Source organism: Hemitrygon akajei, chromosome 1 (genome assembly GCF_048418815.1).
Source record: "Hemitrygon akajei chromosome 1, sHemAka1.3, whole genome shotgun sequence".
Taxonomy (NCBI): Eukaryota; Metazoa; Chordata; class Chondrichthyes; order Myliobatiformes; family Dasyatidae; genus Hemitrygon; species Hemitrygon akajei.
The window spans coordinates 118,652,429-118,676,494 of NC_133124.1; the positions used below are offsets into that span (position 1 = coordinate 118,652,429).

A 24,066-nucleotide genomic window follows, 5' to 3' on the forward strand; every position below is an offset into this window, starting at 1 on the left:
AAGGATTATTCGGGAGGATGAATGCCCCTATGCCAATTTAGAATCTCAACCTTTTCCATAATTACCTTAAACTAATGGCATTATGATCTCTAGATGAAGATAGATAGATAGATAGATACTTTATTCATCCCCATGGGGAAATTCAACTTTTTTTCCAATGTCCCATACACTTGTTGTAGCAAAACTAATTACATACAATACTTAACTCAGTAAAAAATATGATATGCATCTAAATCACTATCTCAAAAAGCATTAATAATAGCTTTTAAAAAGTTCTTAAGTCCTGGCGGTTGAATTGTAAAGCCTAATGGCATTGGGGAGTATTGACCTCTTCATCCTGTCTGAGGAGCATTGCGTCGATAGTAACCTGTCGCTGAAACTGCTTCTCTGTCTCTGGATGGTGCTATGTAGAGGATGTTCAGAGTTTTCCATAATTGACCGTAGCCTACTCAGCGCCCTTCGCTCAGCTACCGATGTTAAACTCTCCAGTACTTTGCCCACGACAGAGCCCGCCTTCCTTACCAGCTTATTAAGACGTGAGGCGTCCCTCTTCTTAATGCTTCCTCCCCAACACGCCACCACGAAGAAGAGGGCGCTCTCCACAACTGACCTATAGAACATCTTCAGCATCTCACTACAGACATTGAATGACGCCAACCTTCTAAGGAAGTACAGTCGACTCTGTGCCTTCCTGCACAAGGCATCTGTGTTGGCAGTCCAGTCTAGCTTCTCGTCTAACTGTACTCCCAGATATTTGTAGGTCTTAACCTGCTCCACACATTCTCCATTAATGATCACTGGCTCCATATGAGGCCTAGATCTCCTAAAGTCCACCACTATCTCCTTGGTCTTGGTGATATTGAGACGCAGGTAGTTTGAGTTGCACCATATCACAAAGTCCTGTATCAGTTTCCTATACTCCTCCTCCTGTCCATTCCTGACACACCCCACTATGGCCGTGTCATCAGTGAACTTCTGCACATGGCAGGACTCCGAGTTATATTGGAAGTCTGATGTGTACAGGGTGAACAGGACCGGAGAGAGTACGGTTCCCTGCGGCGCTCCTGTGCTGCTGACCACCGTGTCAGACCTACAGTCTCCCAACCGCACATACTGAGGTCTATCTGTCAAGTAGTCCACTATCCAATCCACCATGTGAGAGTCTACTCCCATCTCCGTTAGTTTGTCAATCAAACTTCTGTCACCTGCCCTCTCATTGCCTAATAGGAGATTCAGTATCACACTCTCTGTAGTTGGGACTTCTGTATACTGATTCAGGAAACTGTCTTGAACACATTTGACAAATCCTTTCCCGTCCAGCCCTTTAATAGTGTGGAAGCTCCTGTCAATATACGGAAAGTTAAAATGATCTGCTATCACAACCTTATCTTTCTTGCAACAGTCTGCAATCTCTCTACAAATTTCCTCCTCTAAATCCCGTGGACTGTTTGGTGATCTTTAATACAATCCCATTTACGTGGCCATACATTTCTTATTCCTGATTTCTACCCATAAAGCCTCATTAGATGAGCTGTCCAGTCTGTCCTGTCTGAACACTGGCACGACAATTTTCCCTGACATAATACCACCCCTCCCCCTTTAATCCCTCCGACTCCAACGTGTCTTAAACAACAGAATCCTGGAACATTGAATTGTCAGAACCATAGAACATCACAGCACAGAAACAGGCCTTTAGGTCCTTCTTGGCTGGGCCGAATCATTTTTCTACCTAGTCCCACTGAGTCTGCACCTGGCCCATATTCTCCATACACCTCTCATCCATGTACCTGTCCCAAGTTTTTCTTAAATGTTAAAAGTGAGCCCGCATTTACCACTTCATCTGGCAGCTCATTCCACACTCCCACCAATCTCTGTTTGGAGAAGCCCCCCCCCCCATGTTCCCTTTAAACTTTTCCCCCTTCACCCTTAACCCATGTCCTCTGTTTTTTTTCTCCCCTAGTCTCAGTGGAAAAAGCCTGCTTGCATTCACTCTATCTATACCCATCATAATTTTATATACCTCATGGAAGAGTCATCAGAAGAAAACCTTTCCTGCGTTCTCACCACAAAAATTCAGCATCAGAAGTTTACAAAGGAACATCTAAACAAGCCTGATGCATTTTGGAAACAAGTCCTGTGGACTGATGAAGTACAAATAGAACTTTTTGGCCACAATGAGCAAAGGTATGTTTGGAGAAAAAAGGGTGCAGAATTTCATGAAAAGAACAACTCTCCATCTGTTAAGCATGGGGGTGGATCAATCATGCTTTGGGCTTGTGTTGTAGCCAGTGGCTGGGGGAACATTTCACTGGTAGAGGGAGGAATGAATTCAATTAAATACCAGCAAATTCTGGAAGCAAACATCACACCATCTGTTAAAAAGCTGAAGATGAAAAGAAGGATGGCTTCTACACAGGATAATGATCCTAAATACACCTGAAAATCCACAATGGACTACCTCAAGAGCCACAAGCTGAAGGTTTTGCCATGGCCCTCACAACCCCCCGACCTAAACATCATCGAAAATCTGTGGATAGACCTCAAAAGAGCAGTGCATGCAAGACGGCCCAAGAATCTTATAGAACTGGAAGCCTTTTGCAAGGAAGAATGGGGTAAAATCCCCCAAACAAGAATTAAAAGACTCTTAGCTGGCTACAGAAAGCGTTTACAAGCTGTGATACTTGCTACAGGGGGTGTTACTAAGTACTGACCATGCAGGGTGCCCAAACTTTTGCTTCAGGCCCTTTTCTTTTTTTGTTATTTTGAAACTGTAAAAGATGGAAATAAAAAAAGTAATCTTGCTTAAAATATTAAACAAATATGTCATCTTTAACTTTATGCCTTTTGGAAATCAGGTCATCTTTTACTCGCTTAGCTATTCACAGTAACAGAAATTTTGACCGGGGTGCCCAAACTTTGCATACCACTGTACCTCCACCTGTTCTTGCCGAAGCCCTATTGAGCCAAAGCCTTACCGCTCTGACTCAGACCGCTCCCATGATGACTGCTCCACTAGATGGTACTCCTCTTTTTTTAAATTTCTTTTTTCTTTTAAATTATTTCAAGAGAGAAAAAAAAGTCCCCCTAAACTTTAAAAAAAAAAGCAAAATAAAAACAAAACAACATAAAAGCTGGGCTGCCATGTTTTATTGGTTAAAATCATTATTTGTTATTAACTCTGCTCCTCTATACATGAACAAAAAGTTATTGAGAAGGATTCGGAAAAGGTCAGCTTACATCATATGAAAATGTTGAATAAATGGCCTCCAAGTTTCTTCAAATTTAACTGAAGGGTCAATAGTGCCACTCCTAATTTTTTTCTAAGTTTAAACATACTGTAGTTTGGGAAAACCATTGAAATGTAGTAGGGGGAATTGGAATCTTTCCATTTAAATAAAATGGATCTTCTGGCTATTAATGTAACAAATGCAATTGAATGGCAGGCTGAAGGGGATAATTGACTAGAGTCCATCACTGGTAATCCAAAAATTGCAGTAATAGGATGAGGTTGTAAATCAATACGCAAAACTGCTGAAATAATATAAAAATTCCTTTTTTATGGACACTGGATTTTTAAAGCTCTTCACCGGACCTGTGCAGGAATGCTTCAACTGCACCTGCACAGCAGTCCAAGTAAGCATTGGAGCTGCGCTTGGCCACACAGTCATAAATGTTGTGATTGTGATCGAAGTCACCAGAGAAACACTGAAGCTGGTGATAAAAAAGTTTTTATTCAGCACAACAAGCAGGCATTCTCACTGTTGGTAGAGGCTTCCTGACCCAACATAACATCCCATTTTTGTATGCTGAAGATTAAAGGTGACAACAGGACAATTCTGTAGCTACAATGCATTCATACTGCTTCTTTTGATATACATATAAATACCTAGATCTTCACACCAACATTCAAGGCACCCTAAATTGAATGTTAATCTCTGCTCACTGAGCTGTATTCATGCATCTCAGATCAATGTCATGTTTCTTAGTTTCCAATCGGCCCCAGTATGAAGCTCCAGGAGCACCATTGTTCACAACTGCATTTTAAATTTAATCTATAATCCACATTCAAAACTAAAGACTAGTTGCTGATGAAGATATTTTTTGCTACGTTTTCATCACTCCAAAGTATGTCCTAACAGTGTAAACCAAATCGAGCTAGGGGTCAAGCACACAGCCGTGTGAGCCTGTGCTGATGGAGATTGTGGAGATGTTTCCAATCTGAACTGATTGGAGTCTATAAATGAAGTAATCGAGGATTCAATTGCACATGGAAGTATTTGAGGCCAAGGTCTTGAAGTGTATTGATTAGTTTTGAGGGGATGATAGTATTGAATGCCGAGTTACGGTCGAATAATAGCATCCAGATGTGCATCTTTGCTGTCCAGATGCTCCATGGTTGAGTGAAGAGCCAATGAAATGGCACTGTTGTGGACCTGTTCTGCTCCAAGTTGCTTCTCAGGCAGGAGTTGATGTATGTCATCATAACCTCTGAAAACACTTCACTGTGGATATAAGTGTAGCTGCATGATAGCCATTGAGATAGGCTATCATATCTTCTTTGGCACTGCGAAGATACCTCAGACTGCCAAACTGAGAGGTTATATATCTCAGTGAACACTCTAGCCAGTTGATCAGTATAGGAGTTTTGTACCTTGTCTGGACTGAATGCTTTCTGTGGGTTCACCCTCTGGAAGGATGCTTGTATGTCAGCCTCGGAGACTGAAATCACTGGATCAGCGGGGCCTTTAGGACTTTATGTTGGTTTCTCCATGTTTTGATATTCAAAGCAAACATAGACACCATTGAGCTCATCAGAAGCAAAGCCTTGTTGCCACTTATGTTGCTTAATTTTACTTTGTAAGAAGTGAGAGCATTCAAGCCCTGCCACAACTGTTGAGCATCCTTCATTGGTTCAAGTTTAGTCCGGAATTGACATTTCGCCTGTGAGATAGCTTCCAGTAATAGTGCCTGGACCTCTTGTAACTTTCTTGGTCACCAGACTTGAATGCCTCTGATCTGACATTATGCTTGCTGCCAGAAAGTGGCATGGCATGGTGGATATCCTTGGATGTTGCTGCCTTAAGGCAGTGCCTCCTAAAGATATTACTGATGTTAGGGAGGGAGGTGCCCTTGAGTCTACTTGTTGCTGCAGCTTCTCAGATTACATTCGATTTGCCATACCGAACCATGATGTAACCAGTTAGGATACTTTCAACAATACATCTGTAGAAGTTAGTGTTCTTTGATATTCACCAAACACAAACCAGGTATAGTAAGTACTTAATTGCAATACTAGCATTCCATGATTATTATGTAAAAATCATTAAATTGATGAACTAGAAAAGCAGAAAGACCTGTGGATCTTCCACAACCATTTAATTAGTACAGAATGGAATTGTGATTTATTATTTTCAATATAGTTTGAGAGATTGCAACCAAAGAACTGCTTACACTGTTGAGGATAATCAGAATTAAATGTTTATTTTTCAAGGCTCGTGTTTCATTCGTACTGATCAACTGGATGGTGAAACGGATTGGAAGCTTAGGATAGCTGTTTGTTGTACACAAAGATTGCCAGCATTGGGTGTAAGTATAATACTAATTTTATTTCCAGCTGTTAAAATGCTTTGTGACACAAAGACACCAGTTTTATAAATAGTTTTATAAAATGGCTATCTTCAGTTTTCTTTGTATATGCCAAATTATAGATTGACAATTGATTTTTTAAGATGTTAACAGTACTGTGCAACTATATATTGGATTTTCTTAAACTAGAAAGGTTTGGAGCATGGCTATTAAATACATATTGTTTAATTTTGTTGTGTCCAAAGAGTATTGCAGATTTGAAGTGTTCAGACTGAGTTGGGCAGATGTTGGCTGAGCAGAGCTAGCATTTTGCAGATGTTGCTGCTGTGATTTTAGGAAAATATGATAGCCCAAATATTGAGGAGTTGTGACAGTGGAGCAATTAGCATTCACTGTGATTACTCCATGAAAGTTGTTTGAATTTGGATATCTTGGATTTTAATTACCAGTAGGATATGCTCCTCATAGAGACTATTTTGGGAGAAGAATTGTATCACAGATTTCTCTCTGCTCTGAAGCAATGCAAAGAGTGTATTCCCCTAGAATGGAGTGAACTGGTTGAGAGCAACTGGTAAGAATTTAATGGAATACCTAGATAGTTTAAAAGCACATTTTTATACTTTGGCAAGATTTTTGACTTTGGCATTCAAGAGTTTTGGATTTTTCCAGCTTTCTTTGGAGTTGAATGACTGTAACGTTTACCCTGCGTGCCTTTTGTTCTTGATCCTTGCAAATATTTTATTTTTATTTTCTAAGAGTTAAGTCTTCGAAGTTTTCTTTAATTTGAGCTAGATATCCTTGAGTTATCCCAAATCATGCACCTTTGAACACACAGTGCCTTCACATAGAAAATCTTGCTAAGTTGTATAGGCATTGTGGCCTCAGAAAACTCATATTTTACTTTCTTTTCAAGATCAGCAGCCAGCTAACCATGTTTAACACTGATTTTAAAAAACCTCCACCCTAAATTATCTGCACACTTGAGCATGAGAGGTTCACTAAGCAGCCATTAGTTTGTATGTGGGCATTAACAATGTTAGAAAAATCTAAAATACATTGTTTAAAATTTGTTGACTGTCAAGATAGGAAATATAAAAGAATGGGCCTTTTAAAATTCAGAACTAATGTATGGACAGGTAGAAGAAGCATGTTTCTTGCCTGTATTGTTAACGAAAGATTACCATATGAAGGGAAAGGGGACTAATACTTGGAGATAGAGGAAATTAATCAGTATAATCTAAGAGGGTGTGACAAATCTTCTAAACCACCTCAAATCCAGGGCAGTTTATTGAAACAGTTATCCTTCTAAACTTGTACAGGGTCACTGAGGCATGAGGAAAGGTTGTAGAAGGAAGCTTTTTTTTAAAAAAAGAATAAGCTTTCAAAGGAAGTGTTATAGTGAAGTATGGAGGGAGAATACTACAGTTTGGGACCTTAGCAGCTGAAGGCTAATCTGCCATTGGAAGAACAATTAAATTTGGAGTGATCAATTCAAGGACCAGGAGGCAGTTGGTGATCAAAAGATAACTAACTTGAAGTAACCAGACCAGTTAATGTGTCATTAGTATTCTCGATCTTTAGCTGAAATACAAAAATGAAAATGGTATTCACAATGTAGAGCTTTCTTGCAAAACACATATGGCTAACTGATTAAAATCATGCATTAGAAGTATTTTATAGTCCAGCTGTTTGAAATTCCAGTTAATATGTGCTTGACAATCTGTACTGATAAGGAGCAATTTATCCTTCATTATGTTATCCAAAGCTGTATAATGGTGCAAACAAATCTGAAAGGGTAAATTCCTGCTGTACTTGCGAACCAAGAAGTCAAGTAATTGCTTATATTTTAAGAATGTAATTGCATTTCTACCATGCAAACAAATGTGTATATATGTGCAAATACTTGCTTCCATTAACTTCTTGATTATTTGTGTTGTTAAAATAGAAATTAATATCATAAATAACCAGCAGGATACATAATTTATTCCATGCTTGAGGCATCTGAATTATGTGATGCTGTGTTGCTGCTTATAAACGGCTTTTAAGTTATGCAAGCCATTGTAGCTCCAATGTGCCCACCTACTTACTTAGAAATTGTTTCCCACATTTTGATATTTTTTGGCAATGCAAAACTATAACATACATTACCCATGAAGATTGAGCTGGAAAATAAAAAAAATCATTTACTGCAGTGTTCAATCAGATAATTAATTGAATCTACTTGTAGTTCCATGTGAAGCTGTCTGAACTCACTCTTAAGAATTTGTCATTTTGCCATTGCATAAATAGCAATTTTTCTAAAATTGCATTTTCTAAAATGAAAACAGCTTCCTATCTGTAGAGTGACATTATTTTCAGAATTCTTGTGAACTATTAAGATCTCTGTCCTCTTCAGGAAAGCATGGGTTTGCTTATGTTATTTCTCAAAAGCAGGTGAAGCTTAAATGCTGGGGACACAAGAGATTTTACAGATGCTGGAAATCCTGGGAACATACAAAATGCTGGAATACTGCCTGGCCTGTTCCTCCATTTTATTTTGCATGTGAAACTTGAATGGGGATATAGAGAGTGCTTTAACCCAAAATATTGACAATATCTTTCCTGCTGTAGATGCTACTCAACCTGCTGAGTTCCTCATACAGGTTGTTTGAAGCCTGAATGGGACTTTGCGTTTTAAAAAAACCCTGAATTGAGCAGTGAAGTAGTGATGGTTTTATTCAAGAAGTCATTTACAGACTAGAAAAGTTGGAACTACTTTTATAACTACTTATTAATTCGTAACTTACAGTAAAGTATTCATTGTTAACTCTACAGTCACCAATTGTGAGAATCTGCCTGTGGTTTGAGAGATATTTATTGTGTAGGCACAACTAATAGGTTTAAACATTCTTAGTAGTTAATGCTGTTTAACTAAATGCTTTAAGATAGGGAGATGAGGGTTCTAAGTACATTCGAAGCATGAGAAGTATTCTGTGCTTGAGCCAATTACTCATCGGTAATCTTATTAATTATGTAAGTTTTGTGGAATAATGAAGACTTAAAGGTGTTTTACAATCAAGCACTTGCTCATGAAACATTTACTTTGTTATTATATAGAACCACATCAAAAAACTTTTTGATAATAGAATGATACGGAGTTTTAAAGTTCAAAGTAAAATTTATTATCCAAGTACATACATAGTACCATATACTAACTTAATACTAATTTTCCCGCAGGCACTTGTAGGAAAATAAGTACAATGTAATTTATAAAAAATTATACATAAAGACTGACAAGCAGCCAGTGTGCAGAAGACAACTAATTGTGGAAGCAAAAAAAATAGTACTGATTTTTAAAGAGTCCTTGAAAGTGAATCAGTTTAGAGTAATGGTGAGTGAAGTTGTCCACACTGGTTCAGAACCTGATGGTTGCAGGGTAATAACTGTTCATGAACCTGTTGATTTGGGACCCAAAGCTTATGTACCTCCTGTCTGATGGTGGCAATGACATGAGAGTATGGCCTGGGTGGTGGGATCCCTGATGATGAATGCTGTTTTCTTATGGCAGTGCTCCATGTAAATGTGTTTGATGGCAGCACAAGAGTAGCCCTTGGCTCTCTCTTCCAATACAGGTAGTCCCTGAGTTACGAATGTCCAACTTATGAACAACTCGTACTTACGAACCGAGGAAGGAGAATGCCATCCGCCATTTTAAGTCGGATCGCGACACCATCCACCATTTTAAATTGGATCGCAACGCCTTCCGCCATTTTAAGTTGTTGCCGTTGACACTGTGTTGAGTGTGTAACTTTGTATTTGGCTTAAATTTTTCTTAGCAAGATTCACCCGGACGCCCCCCCCCCCCCCCCCCCTTCCAGTCGACTGGTGGCGCAGTGAGATCAGCGCCGGGCTCGAGAACGGAGGTTCCTGAGTTCTATCCAGTGACTGCTCCCGACTGCGCCGGGTTAATGTGGAGCTCTCAACTCGACCTCGTAAAAAAAACACAGCCACCTCCAGTTCAAATTCCCACGTGGAATATTAAGGAGGATCAAATACCCAAACTCAGCACAGCCCCCACTTGTCCCATTTAGCCTGTCTCAGTGTGATGGACTTTAGGACCTGTGGAATTCAGTGCGGTGGTCCTTAGGACCCAGCGGACCTGAGACGGTGGAGGTCGGGACCCGCTGCTCGCAGTGTTTCTGTTCCATTGACGGGAAGCAATCACGATTGAAAATATTAAAGCGGTTGAAAAGAGGTGAAACATCATCGGTCATTGGAAAAGCGTTAGGCTACAGTCAGTCAACGATCAGAACAATTTTAAAGAAGAAAGGATAAAGTGAGAATAATGGAGCATGTGAAAGGCCCTACCCTGATGAAAGCTACAACTATTACTAAGCAACGCAGTGGTTTAATTATTAGAATACATACATTTCTTAAGCGTTTTATATGCATAGAAAGGTAAAATGTATACTATATACTAAGACAAACGTTTGATTAACTGATGCTAAATAATACCGGATGTACTTGTTCCGACTTGCGTACAAATCCCACTTAAGGGTGGACTCAGGAATGGAACTCATTTGTAACCCGGGGACTGCCTGTACGGTTCTTTTAGATTATTCTTACATTCTGAACCTTTGCTGTAGCTGTGCAGATTTGGGCTTTATAAGTGTTCACATAGGTATATTACAGATGTTAAAATTTGCCATCATTCATTGAGGCAGATTGTTTTTCTTGCCTCTCTCCCCATCCTACAAATTAGCGCAGATCTTTTTACCCTAATTGTTATGAGAATTGGGTTTTCACTTGTCTTGACCTTATTTAATTTTGCATAACTCTGTTCAAAGTCTCTCCTGGTTCCCTTGTTTCTAAAGAATCCTATTTTGTTGGTCTCTGATTATTATTATTATACAATCATGGCAGCATCCCTGTAAATCTCCTCAGTACCTGTTCATTGTCAGCATATGCTTCCTGTATTGTGGTAGACAAAAATGTATGTAGGATTTGTGCTCTAGCAGAATCTGTGTGTTCTTTGATAACCTCCAGCAGCCTAGAATTTTCTTCCTCAATATTAATCACTCCGCCAGTTGTGATGTCATTTGCTGTTGTGGCCACTGGATTTAACTTCATAAATTTACATCACAATAAAACAAGCTACGTAATACCGAGCCTACATATTTTCTTATTATCCAAGATGGCAGTGCGACGCAGCTTGCAGCGGCCACTCCGGAACTGATTATCTGTTATTTGTGAAGTGGGGTGCCATGCGCAATCATAATTGATTGAAAACGGACGTGGGAACACGGAGGAACATCAGGAAATCCCAGGAAGACCTTCTTCGTTGCTGCTGCTGTGAGGTCCGGGACTCTGCTGGGAAGAACAGGCCCCCAGTCCTCGGGGTCGCGTTGCCGATGGCCATCGGCGGGGCCGTCTTAATACGCTCGGCAGAGGATGGTGCTTGGAGAAGCTGTGCTGGAGGGGATGCTCGTCGGCTTGGAGGTTCGACGGACTCGGAGTCCACTGCGGTCAGGTCGCTTTCAGTGTGTGCTGCGTCTGCGAGGCTGGGTTCGACGGAGCTTTCATTGTGTGCTGCGTCTGCGAGGCTGGGTTCGACGGAGCTTTCATTGTGTGCTGCGTCTGCGAGGCTGGGTTCGACGGAGCTTTTGTTGTGTGCTGCGTCTGCAAGGCTGAGTCGGGCGGTGCCATGGAAGTCCATAGCAGGGGTATTCCCTTCTGCCGCTGGCGTGGGATGGCGTGTCTGTCGGGACCCTGGGGACTTGTGGAAACTGTGTGGTGATTTCTTTTGAATTTATAGTCCTTTAACATCTTTGGACTATTTTTACTGTGCCCATAGTCTTTTTTTTAATCAATTATGCTATTGTTTGCACTGTTGTAACTATATGTTGTAATTATGTGGTTTTGTGCAGGTCTTGTAGCTTTAGCTTTTGGTCTTGTTTTTGTCTGGTGGATTTGGAGCTCCTTTCCGGGGAACATGCTAAGACGGTAGCACGATATTAATACGCGGCAGCCTCTCTGGACTCTGGATTGGGGATTGCCAAACATTATGTGGATTTTCTGGTGTAGTCTGTTTTGTCATATGCTTTTGTGATATCATTCTGGGGGAACGTTGTCTCATTTTTTAACTGCATTGCATTTGTGGTTTCTAAATGACAATAAACTGAATCTGAATCTGAATGATCTCTTCTGACTGGGGGATCTACACTCTATGTCCAGTTTATTAGGTACAGTAGGTACCTAATAAAGATGCTCTTCTGCATACTACTGTTGTAACGTGTGACTATTTGAGTTACTGTCACCTTCGTGTCAGCTTGAACTAGTCTGGCTATTTTCCTCTGATCTCTCATTAACAAGGCAGTTTTGCTCACAGAACTGCCACTCACTGGATGTTTTTGTTTATTGCATCATTCTCTGTAGATTCTAGATACCAAATCCCAGGAGATCAGTTTCTGAGATACTCAAACTGCCCCCTTCTGGCCCCAGCATCATGCCACAGCCAAAGTCACGTGGATCACATTTCTATCCCTTTTTGACGTTTAGTCTGAACAACAACTAAATCTTTTGGAACATAAGAAGTAGGAGTAGGCCATCTAGCCCATCAAGCCTGCTTCGCTTTCAATAACATCATCGCTGATTTGGCCATAGACTCATCTCCACCTACCTGCCATTTCTCCATAACCCTTAATTCCCCTACTATGCAAAAATCCTTGTCTTAAATATATTTACTGATTCACTCCTTCCCTGGGCAGAAAATTCCACAGATTCACCACTCTGGGAAAAGCAGTTCCTCTTGACCATGTCTGCATGTTTTTATGCATTGAGTTGCTGCCACGTGATTGTTTGATTAGATATTTGCATTAATGACAGATGTCCCAGAGTACCTAGTAAATTGGCTAGAGTATATGTAATGCAGGCCTAGCAATGAGATGGCCCAGTTCTGTTTTCTAGTTCAACCTAAAGCACCTCATTTGACGCTTCTTATATTTCAGTCTACTAAGCTGCAGTTGTTTCTTTAACCAGTAATGTTACACTGCCCTATATCACGTGAAAACCCCTGTAACCAGGAAAGCTGAGCTGTGTTTTCTAACCTCCTTTAAGTCATTTGCTGGTAATACATGCAATATTATTCCACATGTTATTGCTTTCAATCAATCTCTTTTTATTTCCATGACACCGTGCCTTAAAGTCACTTATGTATTTCTTTAAAATATCTGAATACTGTATTTTAATGCTAACTTTGTGCTGTTAAAATCCCTGTCATTTGTGCTATATGAAAAATTTAAAAATAACAAAAAATTATGTTGAACTAAAAATGACACTGCTTTTATATAGTGTTTTGGACCAGGAAGAATTCCAAGCCACTTCAGCCAAAAATAAGATGGGTTGCTTCTGGCTGTCTTATATCAATTCTTCAAATAGTGATGTGTAATTTGGAGAAATCAGTTGCTGCCAGGAACGCTAAATGGAATAGTATTACTCTTGTAAGTTTTGAAATCCAGCTCTGTCTTCTGGGTTCTTTCTGATCACAGAAAGAGCAGGAAAGGCAGAGTGCTGTTGGACATAATGTACAATGAGAGCATTGGCCAAATCCTTACAGAGGTGGGTTTTAAAATGAGGGGAGGCAGGAAAGCCAGCCTTCAATTGCTTATACAAAAACAAAGATCACTCCTTCCCAAACGAACTTTTACATGTCATCTGTCTCAATCCATAGACTTTATAGCACTACCAGTCTGAGAAGCATCTTATGAGAGTTTATGCAACACACACAAAATACTGGTGGAACACAGCAGGCCAGGCAGCATCTGTAAGGAGAAGCACTGTCGACATTTCGGGCCAAGACGCTTCAGGACGAAGGGTCTCGGCCTGAAACGTCGACAGTGCTTCTCCTTATTGATGCTGCCTGGCCTGCTGTGTTCCACCAGCATTTTGTGTGTGTTGCTTGAATTTCCTGCATCTGCAGATTTCCTTGTGTTTGCTTATGAGAGTTTATTCTACTTTTTAAAAAATCAAACTTGTTTGATAAATTGGACAGAATTTTGAATAATAATCTATACCACTATAATGTCAGCTGCCTTCCCTTTCCAGAAGAAGGTGTAACCTCCCTTTTCCTCCCTCAATTGCAGTTCATCTGCCAGACGGATTTCAGAAAGAAGAGCCAGGTCAGTCTGGCATCTCCTCAGTTCTCTGACTATGATCAGTTTTCCTCTCTAGTCAATCACTAGTTACACTATCAGTATGCACAGTCTAGGCCCCAAATGTCATATTTCTTTGGTTCTAACTGCATACGGTGATCACTCTGGTGGTAAATCAGTCAGAAAGTTAAGGCAGGCTATTTTTAGGGCACCTTTTCCAGCTGCTTCCACAATGTGATCAGTAGAGTGGGTTCTAAATAGGGCTGCTCAGTCATGGGTGCAGCTGCTGAAATGCCGATTCTGTCTTAATCCAAGAGCCCAGTGACTGAATCAGTCAGGATTGGTTTGATAATAATTACATGTGATGGAATAACTTATCTCCAAGAAAAGGAAAGCTCTTTGTACCCGGCAGAATGACATTGGCAGCAAGACCAAAAGAGAAGCTTAGTCCAGAGCCAAGACAAATGCTCAGCACGGGGTGAGGGAGCTAAATTGTTGATGGACTGAGAAAGCTCTAGAAATCCAGGTACTGGCAGACTTTTCTGAGACAAAAGGCTTCTTCAGTGCCTCCAAAGCAGTCTAACCTTCAAATTAGTTCAGATTAAACCCCATGTTCAAAGGATGGGAAGAACTTGCTAAAGAATTGGAGGAATATTAACGATCAATGGAGAGAGCACTTCCAAGGTTTACTTAACCACGAAGCAATGCTGAACCAAAGGCTACTAACCACGTCCTGTAGAGATCTATGAAGGAAGGCATTGGTGAGCTTTATAGTCTGATGCCATCAAGAGCCTGAAATGCAACAAAGCCACTGGTCCTGACAAGATCCCAGCAGAGATCGTCAAAGAAGGTGGACCAACCCTTCTACACCACATACATGCTTTCCTCCTGAAGGTCTAGGAAAAGGAACAACTGCCCTCAGAACTCAGGCTCTGATAATGGTATATTCAGCAAGGGAGACAAGGCAGATTACAGAGGCATCTCCCTCCTGTCAACAACAAAGTGCTTGCACATACAGAATCCTTGACAACAGACTTATACGATCTGCGGAAGTACTCCCTGAATCATGGTATGGTTTATGTCCATCTAGAGGTATCAGATGTGATCTTCACAGCATGCCAGTTACAGGAAAAATGCTGTGAACAAAGACAACCCTTGCTCTTGGCCTTCATAGATTTGACAAAGACATTTAATACATTAGCTGCCAAGCTCTCTGGCATATACTATCAAAACATGGTTGTCTGATAAGTACTCATGAAAACTGAGGCTACTGCATGATGGCATGTCAAACACAGTACTCAACAATAGTGTTGCTGAATCAGAACCCTTCACTGTTAAGACAGGAGTCAGAAGGGCTGTATCATTGTGCCCTTACTATTTGTTTCTTTGTAGCTGTCATCCTACACCTCATTGGACAATACCTGCTACAGGGAATCCGAATTGTGTATAGAATGGACACCAGGCTTTTCAGCCCTCAACTGATTCAGGGCCAAGAACAAGGGCAGCAGCACCACTATCTTGAAGTGTCAGTAAGCGGATGACAACGCCATCAGAGTACAGTCTGACAAAAGACCTCCAATGTATTCTGAATGCCCTTACCAAGGCATATAGAGCCCTGGGTCTTGTTTTGAGTAAAGCAGAAGTCGCAGGTCCTATATCACCCACTGCCCAACCAGCCATTTATGCAGCCCATCAGAAAATAAAAGTTGAAAATATTGCCCTTAAAAATATAAGTACTTTTCTCTATCTTACCAGCATTCTCTCTTTAAAAGCAGATGTTGACTCGGAGATCAAAAGCCAACGTTGACTTGGAGATCAACCACCTCTTGAGTAGTGCTAGTGGAATCTCTGCAAGATTAAGGAAAAGAATATTTGAAGATCATGACCTACAGGTCCAAACAAAACGTAGTCTATAAAGCAGTCCATTACTGTAAGGAACCATTATGGTATGGTGTTGAATCATGGGCCACCTACAGCAGACACACAAGCCCTAGAACAATACCACCAAAGATCCTAATGAAAGGTTTTGAAGATCACCTGGAAGGACAGATGCACTAACACCTGCGTACTGGAGGAGGCCAACATGAACAGCATTTCCACCACAATAAAGCAACACTAACTCTGATGGTTAGGTCATGTCATTCAGACAGACAGACATACTTTATTGATCCCGAGGGAAATTGGGTTTCATTACAGTCGCACCAACCAAGAATAGTATAGAAATATAGCAATATAAAACCATAAATAAATAATAAGAAGTAAATAATGCCAAGTGGAAATTAGTCCAGGACCAGCCTATTGGCTCAGGGTGTCTGACACTCTGAAGGAGGAGTTGTAAAGTTTGATGGCCACAGGCAGGAATGACTTCCTATGATGCTCAGTGTTGCATCTCGGTGGAATGAGTCTCTGGCTGAATGTACTCCTGTTCCTAACCAGTACATTATGGAGTGGATGGGAGACATTGTCCAAGATGGCATGCAACTTGGACAGCATCTTCTTTTCAGACACCACCGTCAGAGAGTCCAGTTCCACCCCCACAACATCACTGGCCTTACGAATGAGTTTGTTGATTCTGTTGGTGTCTACTACCCTCAGCCTGCTGCCCCAGCAGACAACAGCAAACATGATAGCACTGGCCACCACAGACTCGTAGAACAATAGCACTGGCCACCACAGACTTGTAGACCAATAGCACTGGCCACCACAGACTCGTAGAACTCGGATGCCTAAATGGATCCTTTACTCTCAGGCTGGGGGCAAGTTAGTGAGCCTCTGGTGGGCAGAGGAAGTGCTTCAAAGATGATATCAAATTCAGCTTGAAGAAATTCAACATTACATCTAAAAATTGGGAATACAATATACTCAGCAGATGTCCCTGTAAGAAATCTGTTCAAGAGGGAGCTGCACTACATGAGAGTAATATCTATGGAAGGAGAGAATGAGTAGCCAAAAGACCTAACCACTAGCCACAAACACCATTTAATCATGTCCATACTGCCGCAGAATATGTGGATCCCTACATCCTCTACAGCCACCTGAGGACCCACCAATAGACAACCCCTTAGGAAAATGTCTTACTCAATTCAAGTGATCTCAAGAATAAATTAGTATCATTAAATTGCCTATCCGAACCCATATCACGAAGAGAGGGTTTCTGAGAGTCTATTCACTTGAATGAGGAAATCATGAGAGAACAGAAATTATTATTTAAAAAACATTAAATTGAAGTAACAGTTTAAATATTTTTATGTTTAACTTATAATATTTCAACTTCAGTAACATAAAACAAAAATCAGTCTTTAACACAATGTATGCTTTTTGCCTGCCAGAGATTTTTTTTACAATTCAAAGTTCAAAGCAACTTTATTATCAAAATACATGTAAGTCAGCATATACAGCCCTGAGGTTCATTTTCTTGTGGGCATAGTCAATAAATCCAACAACCATAAAAGAAACAAGCGAAAATCTGCAGATGCTGGAGATCCAAGCAAAACGGAAAGTACTGGAGGAACTCAGCAGGCCAGGTAGCACCTGTGGAAGAGAGTGAACTGTCAGCATTTTGGGTCAAGACCCTTTGTTAGGACTGGAGAAAAAAGATGATAAGTCAGAGTAAGAAGGTTGTGTGGAGGGGAGGAAGAAATGGAAGGTAGTAGGTGAAACCAGGAGGAGGGAGGGGTGAAGTAAAGAGCTGGGAAGTGGATTTCCGAAAGAAGTAAACAGTTGGGGGGTGGATCTGATGGAGGACAGAAGGCCCTGGAAGAAAGGGAAGGGGAGGAGCACCAGAGAGAGGTAATGGGCAGGCAAAGAGATATGGTGAGAGAGGGAAATGGGAATGGTGAAGGAGAGGGAGGGGATCATTACCAAAAGTTCGAGAAATTGATGTTCATGCCAAAAGGTTGGAGGGTACCCAGACGGAATATAAGGTGTTGCTCCTCCAGCCTGAGTGTGGCCTGATTGCGGCAGTAGAGGAGGCCGTGGACTGACATACCTGAATGGGAATAGGAATTAAAGTAGATGGACACTGATGCAAAGGTGCTTGGTGAAGTGGTCTCCCAATCTACAACACAGGGAGCACCGAATACAGTAGATGACCCCAACAAACTCACAGATGAAATTAAAGAGCAAACACAAGGAAATCTGCAGATGCTGGAAATTCAAATAACACACACAAAATGCTGGTGGAACACAGCAGGCCAGGCAGCATCTATAAGGAGAAGCGCTGTTGACGTTTTGGGCTGAGACCCTTCGTCAGGACTAACTGAAAGGAAAGATACTAAGAGATTTGAAAGTAGTGGGGGGAGGGGGAAATGCGAAATGATAGAAGACCGGAGGGGCTGGGATGAAGCTAAGAGCTGGAAAGGTGATTGGCGAAAGTGATAGAGAGCTGGAGAACGGAAAGGATCATGGGATGGGAGGCCTTGGGAGAAAGAAGGGGGGGGGAGCACCAGAGGGAGATGGAGAACAGGTAGAATGATGGGCAGAGAGGAAAAAAAACAAACCACTAAATATGTCAGGGATGGGGTAAGAAGGGGAGGAGGGGCATTAATGGAAGTTAGAGAAGTCATTGTTCATGCCATCAGGTTGGAGGCTACCCAGCCGGTATATAAGGTATTGTTCCTCCAACCTGAGTGTGGCTTTGTCTTGACAGTAGAGGAGGCCATGGATAGACATATCAGAATGTGAATAGGACGTGGAATTAAAATATGTGGCCACTGGGAGATCCTGCTTTCTCTGGCGGACCAAGCGTAGGTGTTCAGCGAAGCAGTCTCCCAGTCTGCGTCGTGTCTCACCAATATATAAAAGGCCACACCGTGAGCAGTTGTTCTGCTTACAAGGATAAGTGCCAGGGAACAAGCGGAACAAGTGCTACACCTGCCCTTACACTTCCTCCCTCACCACCATTCAGGGCCCCAGACAGTCCTTCCAGGTGAGGCGACACTTCACCTGTGAGTCAGCTGGTGTGGTATACTGCGTCCGGTGCTCCCGGTGTGGTCTTTCCCAAGGGCATTCATGTTTCCACACCAGGCCGTAATGCAGCCAGTCAGTATACTCTCCACCACACATCTATAGAAGTTTGTCAAAGTTTTAGATGTCATGCTGAATCTTTGCAAACTTCTAAGGAAGTAGAGGAATTGTGGTGCTTTCTTTGTAATTGCAGTTTCATGCTGTGGCCAGGACAGGTCTTTTGAAATGATAACACCTAGAAATTTAAAGTTGCTGATACTTGTTTAGTATAAGGCCTCATTGACTTTGACAATGAGCAATCTCTGCCCACTGCTCTTTCTTCTGTCAAAGGGTATCTGGCCTGTCCATATGACAACAATGCCTGAAGCTGTCTCACCACAGTGGCCAGTCTCTACCCCATTGCCACCCTCCCAGATCTGGACTACGAGAGTATGGTGTCCCTCCATATCTAGCTTAGGTGGATGCAGGTAACTAGTGCCTCAACCTAGGGAGATTCATTGCTATATTTTGCATTCCATAGTTCAATTTTTTTAGCAGCTGCTTTGGATCATATTCCTTCTCCATTCGTTCTTATGAAGGGTCTTGGCCTGAAATGTGAACTGCTTATTCCTTTCCATAGATGTTGCCTAACCTGCCGAGTCCCTCAAGCATTTTGTGTGTGTGTGTGTGTGTGTGTGTGTGTGTGTTACTCTTCTCCATAAGGGTGCTATCTCCCACACAGCTCCCCCCCCCCCCCCCAACCACTTGGCTTGTCTGACATACAAATGCTTCCCATGAGTGGTCATTGAAAGGTAGTATGTAGTGTCTTTTATGAATTGCTGTGCTTGTTGTTACAAGTCCTCTGATTAGTGTTTCCATACTGCACAAAGATCAGATCAGAAATGAAGATTTGTTCCAGTTTGAAATACCCACTCAGTCATTGTGAGCTCTTCTCAAAAAAAATTTGTTGATCTCTTCTGGTGCTGATCATTCAGTATCAAGCCTGTTATAATATGTCCCATTGCTTTCACTTCCATAGGGATGCATTGATCACGAACGCAAGAAAATGGGAACAGGAGTAGGTCATCAAACTGCTCAAGCCTGTCCCACCACTTAGTATGAACATATGATCCATGCTGACCTCAACTCCTCCTCTGTGTCAGATTACCCACAAACCTCAATTCCTCAACCTTTCAAATATTGAACTACCTCCATCTTACTTGCTCTATCAGCTGGCCTTCATCACCTTCCAGCGATTGACTCCTCTCAGAGTACAGAATTATAATATGACCATTTTTTAATCTCTCCATTTTTATTGCAAAAATATATAATTTTGGATGCTTATTTTATGTTAGCATCTTGTCTTTGCAAAGCTTATTTTATTTCTACTGTCACATTTGAATGTGGTGTGAATTTGTATGCATCTTTAATACCTTTATATTTAATATAATTGTTATTTTAGCACCCAATAAATGCATTGGTCATCAGCAATTTTGAGGGTATTTAGATTGTTTAGTATTTAACTTTGATCTCTTGCTATTTCTTCATTATTCTCTAATCCTGGTGCATTCTGAAACACTGCAAAGAACAAAACATCTTTCATGACAGTCAGATTGATTAACATGGCATGCAAACTTAATTGTAATGATACCGTATTTGCAGTGCATATTCTGTTAAAACTGTGCAGAAATTTCCAGGGATTTCTTGTATTATTTGAAGTATAGTTGATATATTTCAGAACTGCAGAGAGTAAATTTTAAGTGCCTGTAAAATACAAACATTCTTTGTGTATTTCTTTACACATTGCTTTTTTTTAAAATAAGCTCTGCTATATTTGAATTTTCTTAAAATTCTTTGCTATCCTTGTACAGTCACTTTAGCAGCTAGTTGTTACTCATGGAATGTCCTCCCACAATTTTGAAATGTAGACAGATACATTCCAGTTCAGAAGCTCTACGGAAGAATGTTTTATATTTAGCTTTTGACAATTTGACCACATTCAGTAAATTGGAGATCATGAATATGATTTTGAATTACAGGTATTTTAATATGCCTGTGATGTGCAGAAATAACAGCAGAATGATGAAAGCCTTTTTAATCACCATTTAAGTAAATCATTAACATGTTCATTAATGTGTGACCTGATGTTATTTGAATGCAGTTAATATAGCTTTTCATAAATACCGTAAATTGTGCATTGTTAGCCAAGGAGTATTCATACCTTGGATAATTATGCAAGCAGTAGATTTGTATAAGTGGGCAGAAAATAAAAGGAGACTATGGCATATTTGTCACAAGGTCAGGTTTAATATTGTTGATTTTCCTGAAAACTGCTTGACCACTTATTTTTCAACTTCAAGAAATCTTTTTGGTAATGAATGCATACATTATTTTATGGTTTATGTGGTTTTTCAGTGCATAAAGAAGTTATTAAAAATTACAGTCAAATTTGGATGATAATAAATCAAGAAAATGGTCAATTTCAAACATTTTTGTTGGAAAATGCTTCCTGCTTTATGCCAGAAGAAATAGAGAATGTAGCCATAATTTAACTAAGTGGCAAAATATTAATCCAGTTTCTGTGGCAGTTCAACTAAAATGGAGCTTAATTAAATCTCAAACTTAAAATCAACCTTTTGAAAATTGAATTTGGTCTTACTTCAAAAGCATCAGCAATGTTAATTGCTGGCTAAAATTATAGAGCCGTATATATCTGGAAGTGCAGCATCATTGAAGGTTGATGGTTTCTAAATTAAGATTAAAAAGTTAATAGGTTTGCATTTAGTTTCGATTGAACTGGAGTCACTTAAGAAATGGAAATGTGAGCATTTAGTAATTTTTGGTTATATGGCATTATTGGCAAAAGATGATTGTATAATAAACTTAAGAAATATGATCCAAATTGTAGAAATTTAAAAGTAAAATGATTACATGTTAACACGATGCTATTGTAATTTTTAAGTTTATTTGGACTTGAACAAAATTTATATGATGTCACAAATGTGCATATAAAATTATAGTTATACCTTGAATGGTATTTTACTTGAAGGATTTGGGTATTGTCTCAAGCCTTCATACTTAGAGGAATCTTGGGCTTTGTGCTGCATATTAATACCATTTCAATTTCAATATACTATATTTAATTAATGCAAAATTAGAAGAGTGAGACTGACAAATTAGCTTGTCAGAAATGTATTAAGTTAATAAAAACTTTTCATAAGCAATCAACATTTAGAATCTGGAAGGATTATTGTTAATTTGCAATTATTAAACAAGTTTTTATTTTCAATTTAGTGACTCAGAAGTAATTTTTGCTCATGCTGCAACTTTAATATTGCAAATAAATAGTATTCTTAGGTATTGGGAGATCTTTTTAAATACTTAGCTATTGTTTAATCCATGCCTTATAATGTTCATGTTGATTAATGTCACAATGTCTTGGGGTGTGTTTGTAAAGTATTGTGAAATTTCCTGAGGATGTGAATAGTTCAAAAGTAAATAAGTTGTATTTATTCTTTAGGAGCTGGTAGCATTTAAATGAAATTCAAAGGTGATGCATTGATGCATTAGTTTTTATGCAATACTCCCAATTAAATTTGGCTCTCTGTTAAGGACAAGTAGAGCATATGAATGTCACTTATTCACTCCACTGAATTAAAATCTTTCAAAATTATCCAACTTGATATCTAAGATTGTACAGTTTATATAGCTTGGCTAAACTTTTCAAAAATTGTTTCAAGCTCAAATCACCTTACCCAGTTGTCTAAATACAAGAAGTTCTGCAGATGCTGGAAATTCAGAGCAGCAGAAAGAAAAAATCCCGGAGCAGCTCAGCAGATCAGGTAGCAGCTATGAAAATGAATAAATTGGTAACGTTTTGGGCTAAGACCCTTCATCAGGAGTGAAGAGGAAGGGGGAAGACCCCAGAATTAAAAGGTGAGGGGAGGTGAAAGGGAAAGGTAAAGTGCTGGAGAAGAAGGAATCTGATAGGAAAGGTGAGTGGATCATGGGAGAAAGTGAAAGAGGGGCACCGGAGGAGGTGATTGGTAGGCAAAGAGAAAAGATAAGAAACTTGAGTGGGGAATAGAAGAGGGAAGGGGGAATGGGTAAGGAAAAAGAGAAAAAAAAAATGACTGGAAGGAGAAATTGATGTTCCTGCCATCATGTTGGAGGCTAGATGGAATATGAGGTGTTGCTCCTCCTCATCCTAGCAGAAGAGGGTATGGGACTAACATGTCAGAATGGGAAGAGAAATTAAAATGGTTGGTCATCGAGAAATTCTGCTTTTGGCAGATGGAACAGAGGTGCTTCACAAAGCAGTCCCCAATTTACAGTTGCAAGGAAAAGTTTGTGAGTCCCTTGCAATTACTTGGTTTTCTGAATTAAAGTACTCACAAAATGTGGTCTGATCTTTATCTAAGTCACAATAACGGACAAACACAATCTAATAACACAAACAATTGTACTACTTCTCTTCAATACCAAGTACACCATTTAAACAATCACAGTCTAGAGTCAAAAAGTTGTGTACCTCTGGGGTAATACATTCTACAAAAGCTATTTGGAGTCAGGTGTTACAGTCAATGAGATGAGATTGGAGATGTGGGTTGTAGAGGTGCCCTGCCCTATAAAAAGAACACACAAAGTCAGGTTACTTTCAGAGCCTGCTCTTCTCGAGAAAGATCCGTTTATGTGCACCATGCTGGGATCAAAACAACATTTAAAGGACCTTTGAAGAATAATTGTTGGGATGCATGAAGCTGGAAAAGTCTACAAAAAGCATTTCTTAAGGCCTGAGTGTACATCAGTCCACAGTAAGAGAAATAGTCTACAAATGGGGGAAATTCAGTACTGTTGCTAGCCCCCTCCCCGCAGGAGTGGGTATTCTGCAAAAGTCACACCGAGAACACAATGTGCAATGCTTGAAGGAGGTGATAAAGAACCCAGGGATAACAGCAAAAGACCTGCAGAAAATTCCAGAACTTGCTGAAGTCTCTGTTCATATGTCCACTCTGGAAAAAAACACTGAACAGGAATGATGTTCATGGAAGGACACCATAGAGGAAACCACTGCTCTCCAAAAATAAATTGCTGCATGTCTCAAGTTTGCAAAAGATCACTGAGATGTTCCACAATATTCTGTGGACTGATGAGACGAAAGTTGATCTTTTTGGCAGAAATGCACATTGCTTTGTTTGGAGGAAAAAGGGCACTGCACACCAACACCAAAATGTCATCCCAATTGTGAAGCATGGTGAAAGGAGCATCATGGTTTGGGACTGCTTTGCTGCCTCAGGGCCTAGACAGCTTGCAATTGCTGAGGGAACAATGAATTCAAAATTGTGTCAAGGCATTATATGGGAGAATGTCAGGGTAGTGGTCCATCACCTGAATCCTGATAGAAGTT

The 24,066-nt window shown here is 40.3% G+C and overlaps 1 protein-coding gene across 1 annotated transcript in view; it reads left to right on the forward strand.

Moving 5' to 3' along the window:
• Positions 1–24,066, forward strand: part of atp9b (ATPase phospholipid transporting 9B) — a 312,373-nt gene that overhangs the window by 120,767 nt on the left and 167,540 nt on the right. Inside the window, exon 8 of the mRNA XM_073050696.1 lies at positions 5,492–5,586. Within this exon, the coding sequence (XP_072906797.1) occupies positions 5,492–5,586 (95 nt within the window). The remainder of the gene's footprint in view (positions 1–5,491; positions 5,587–24,066) is intronic.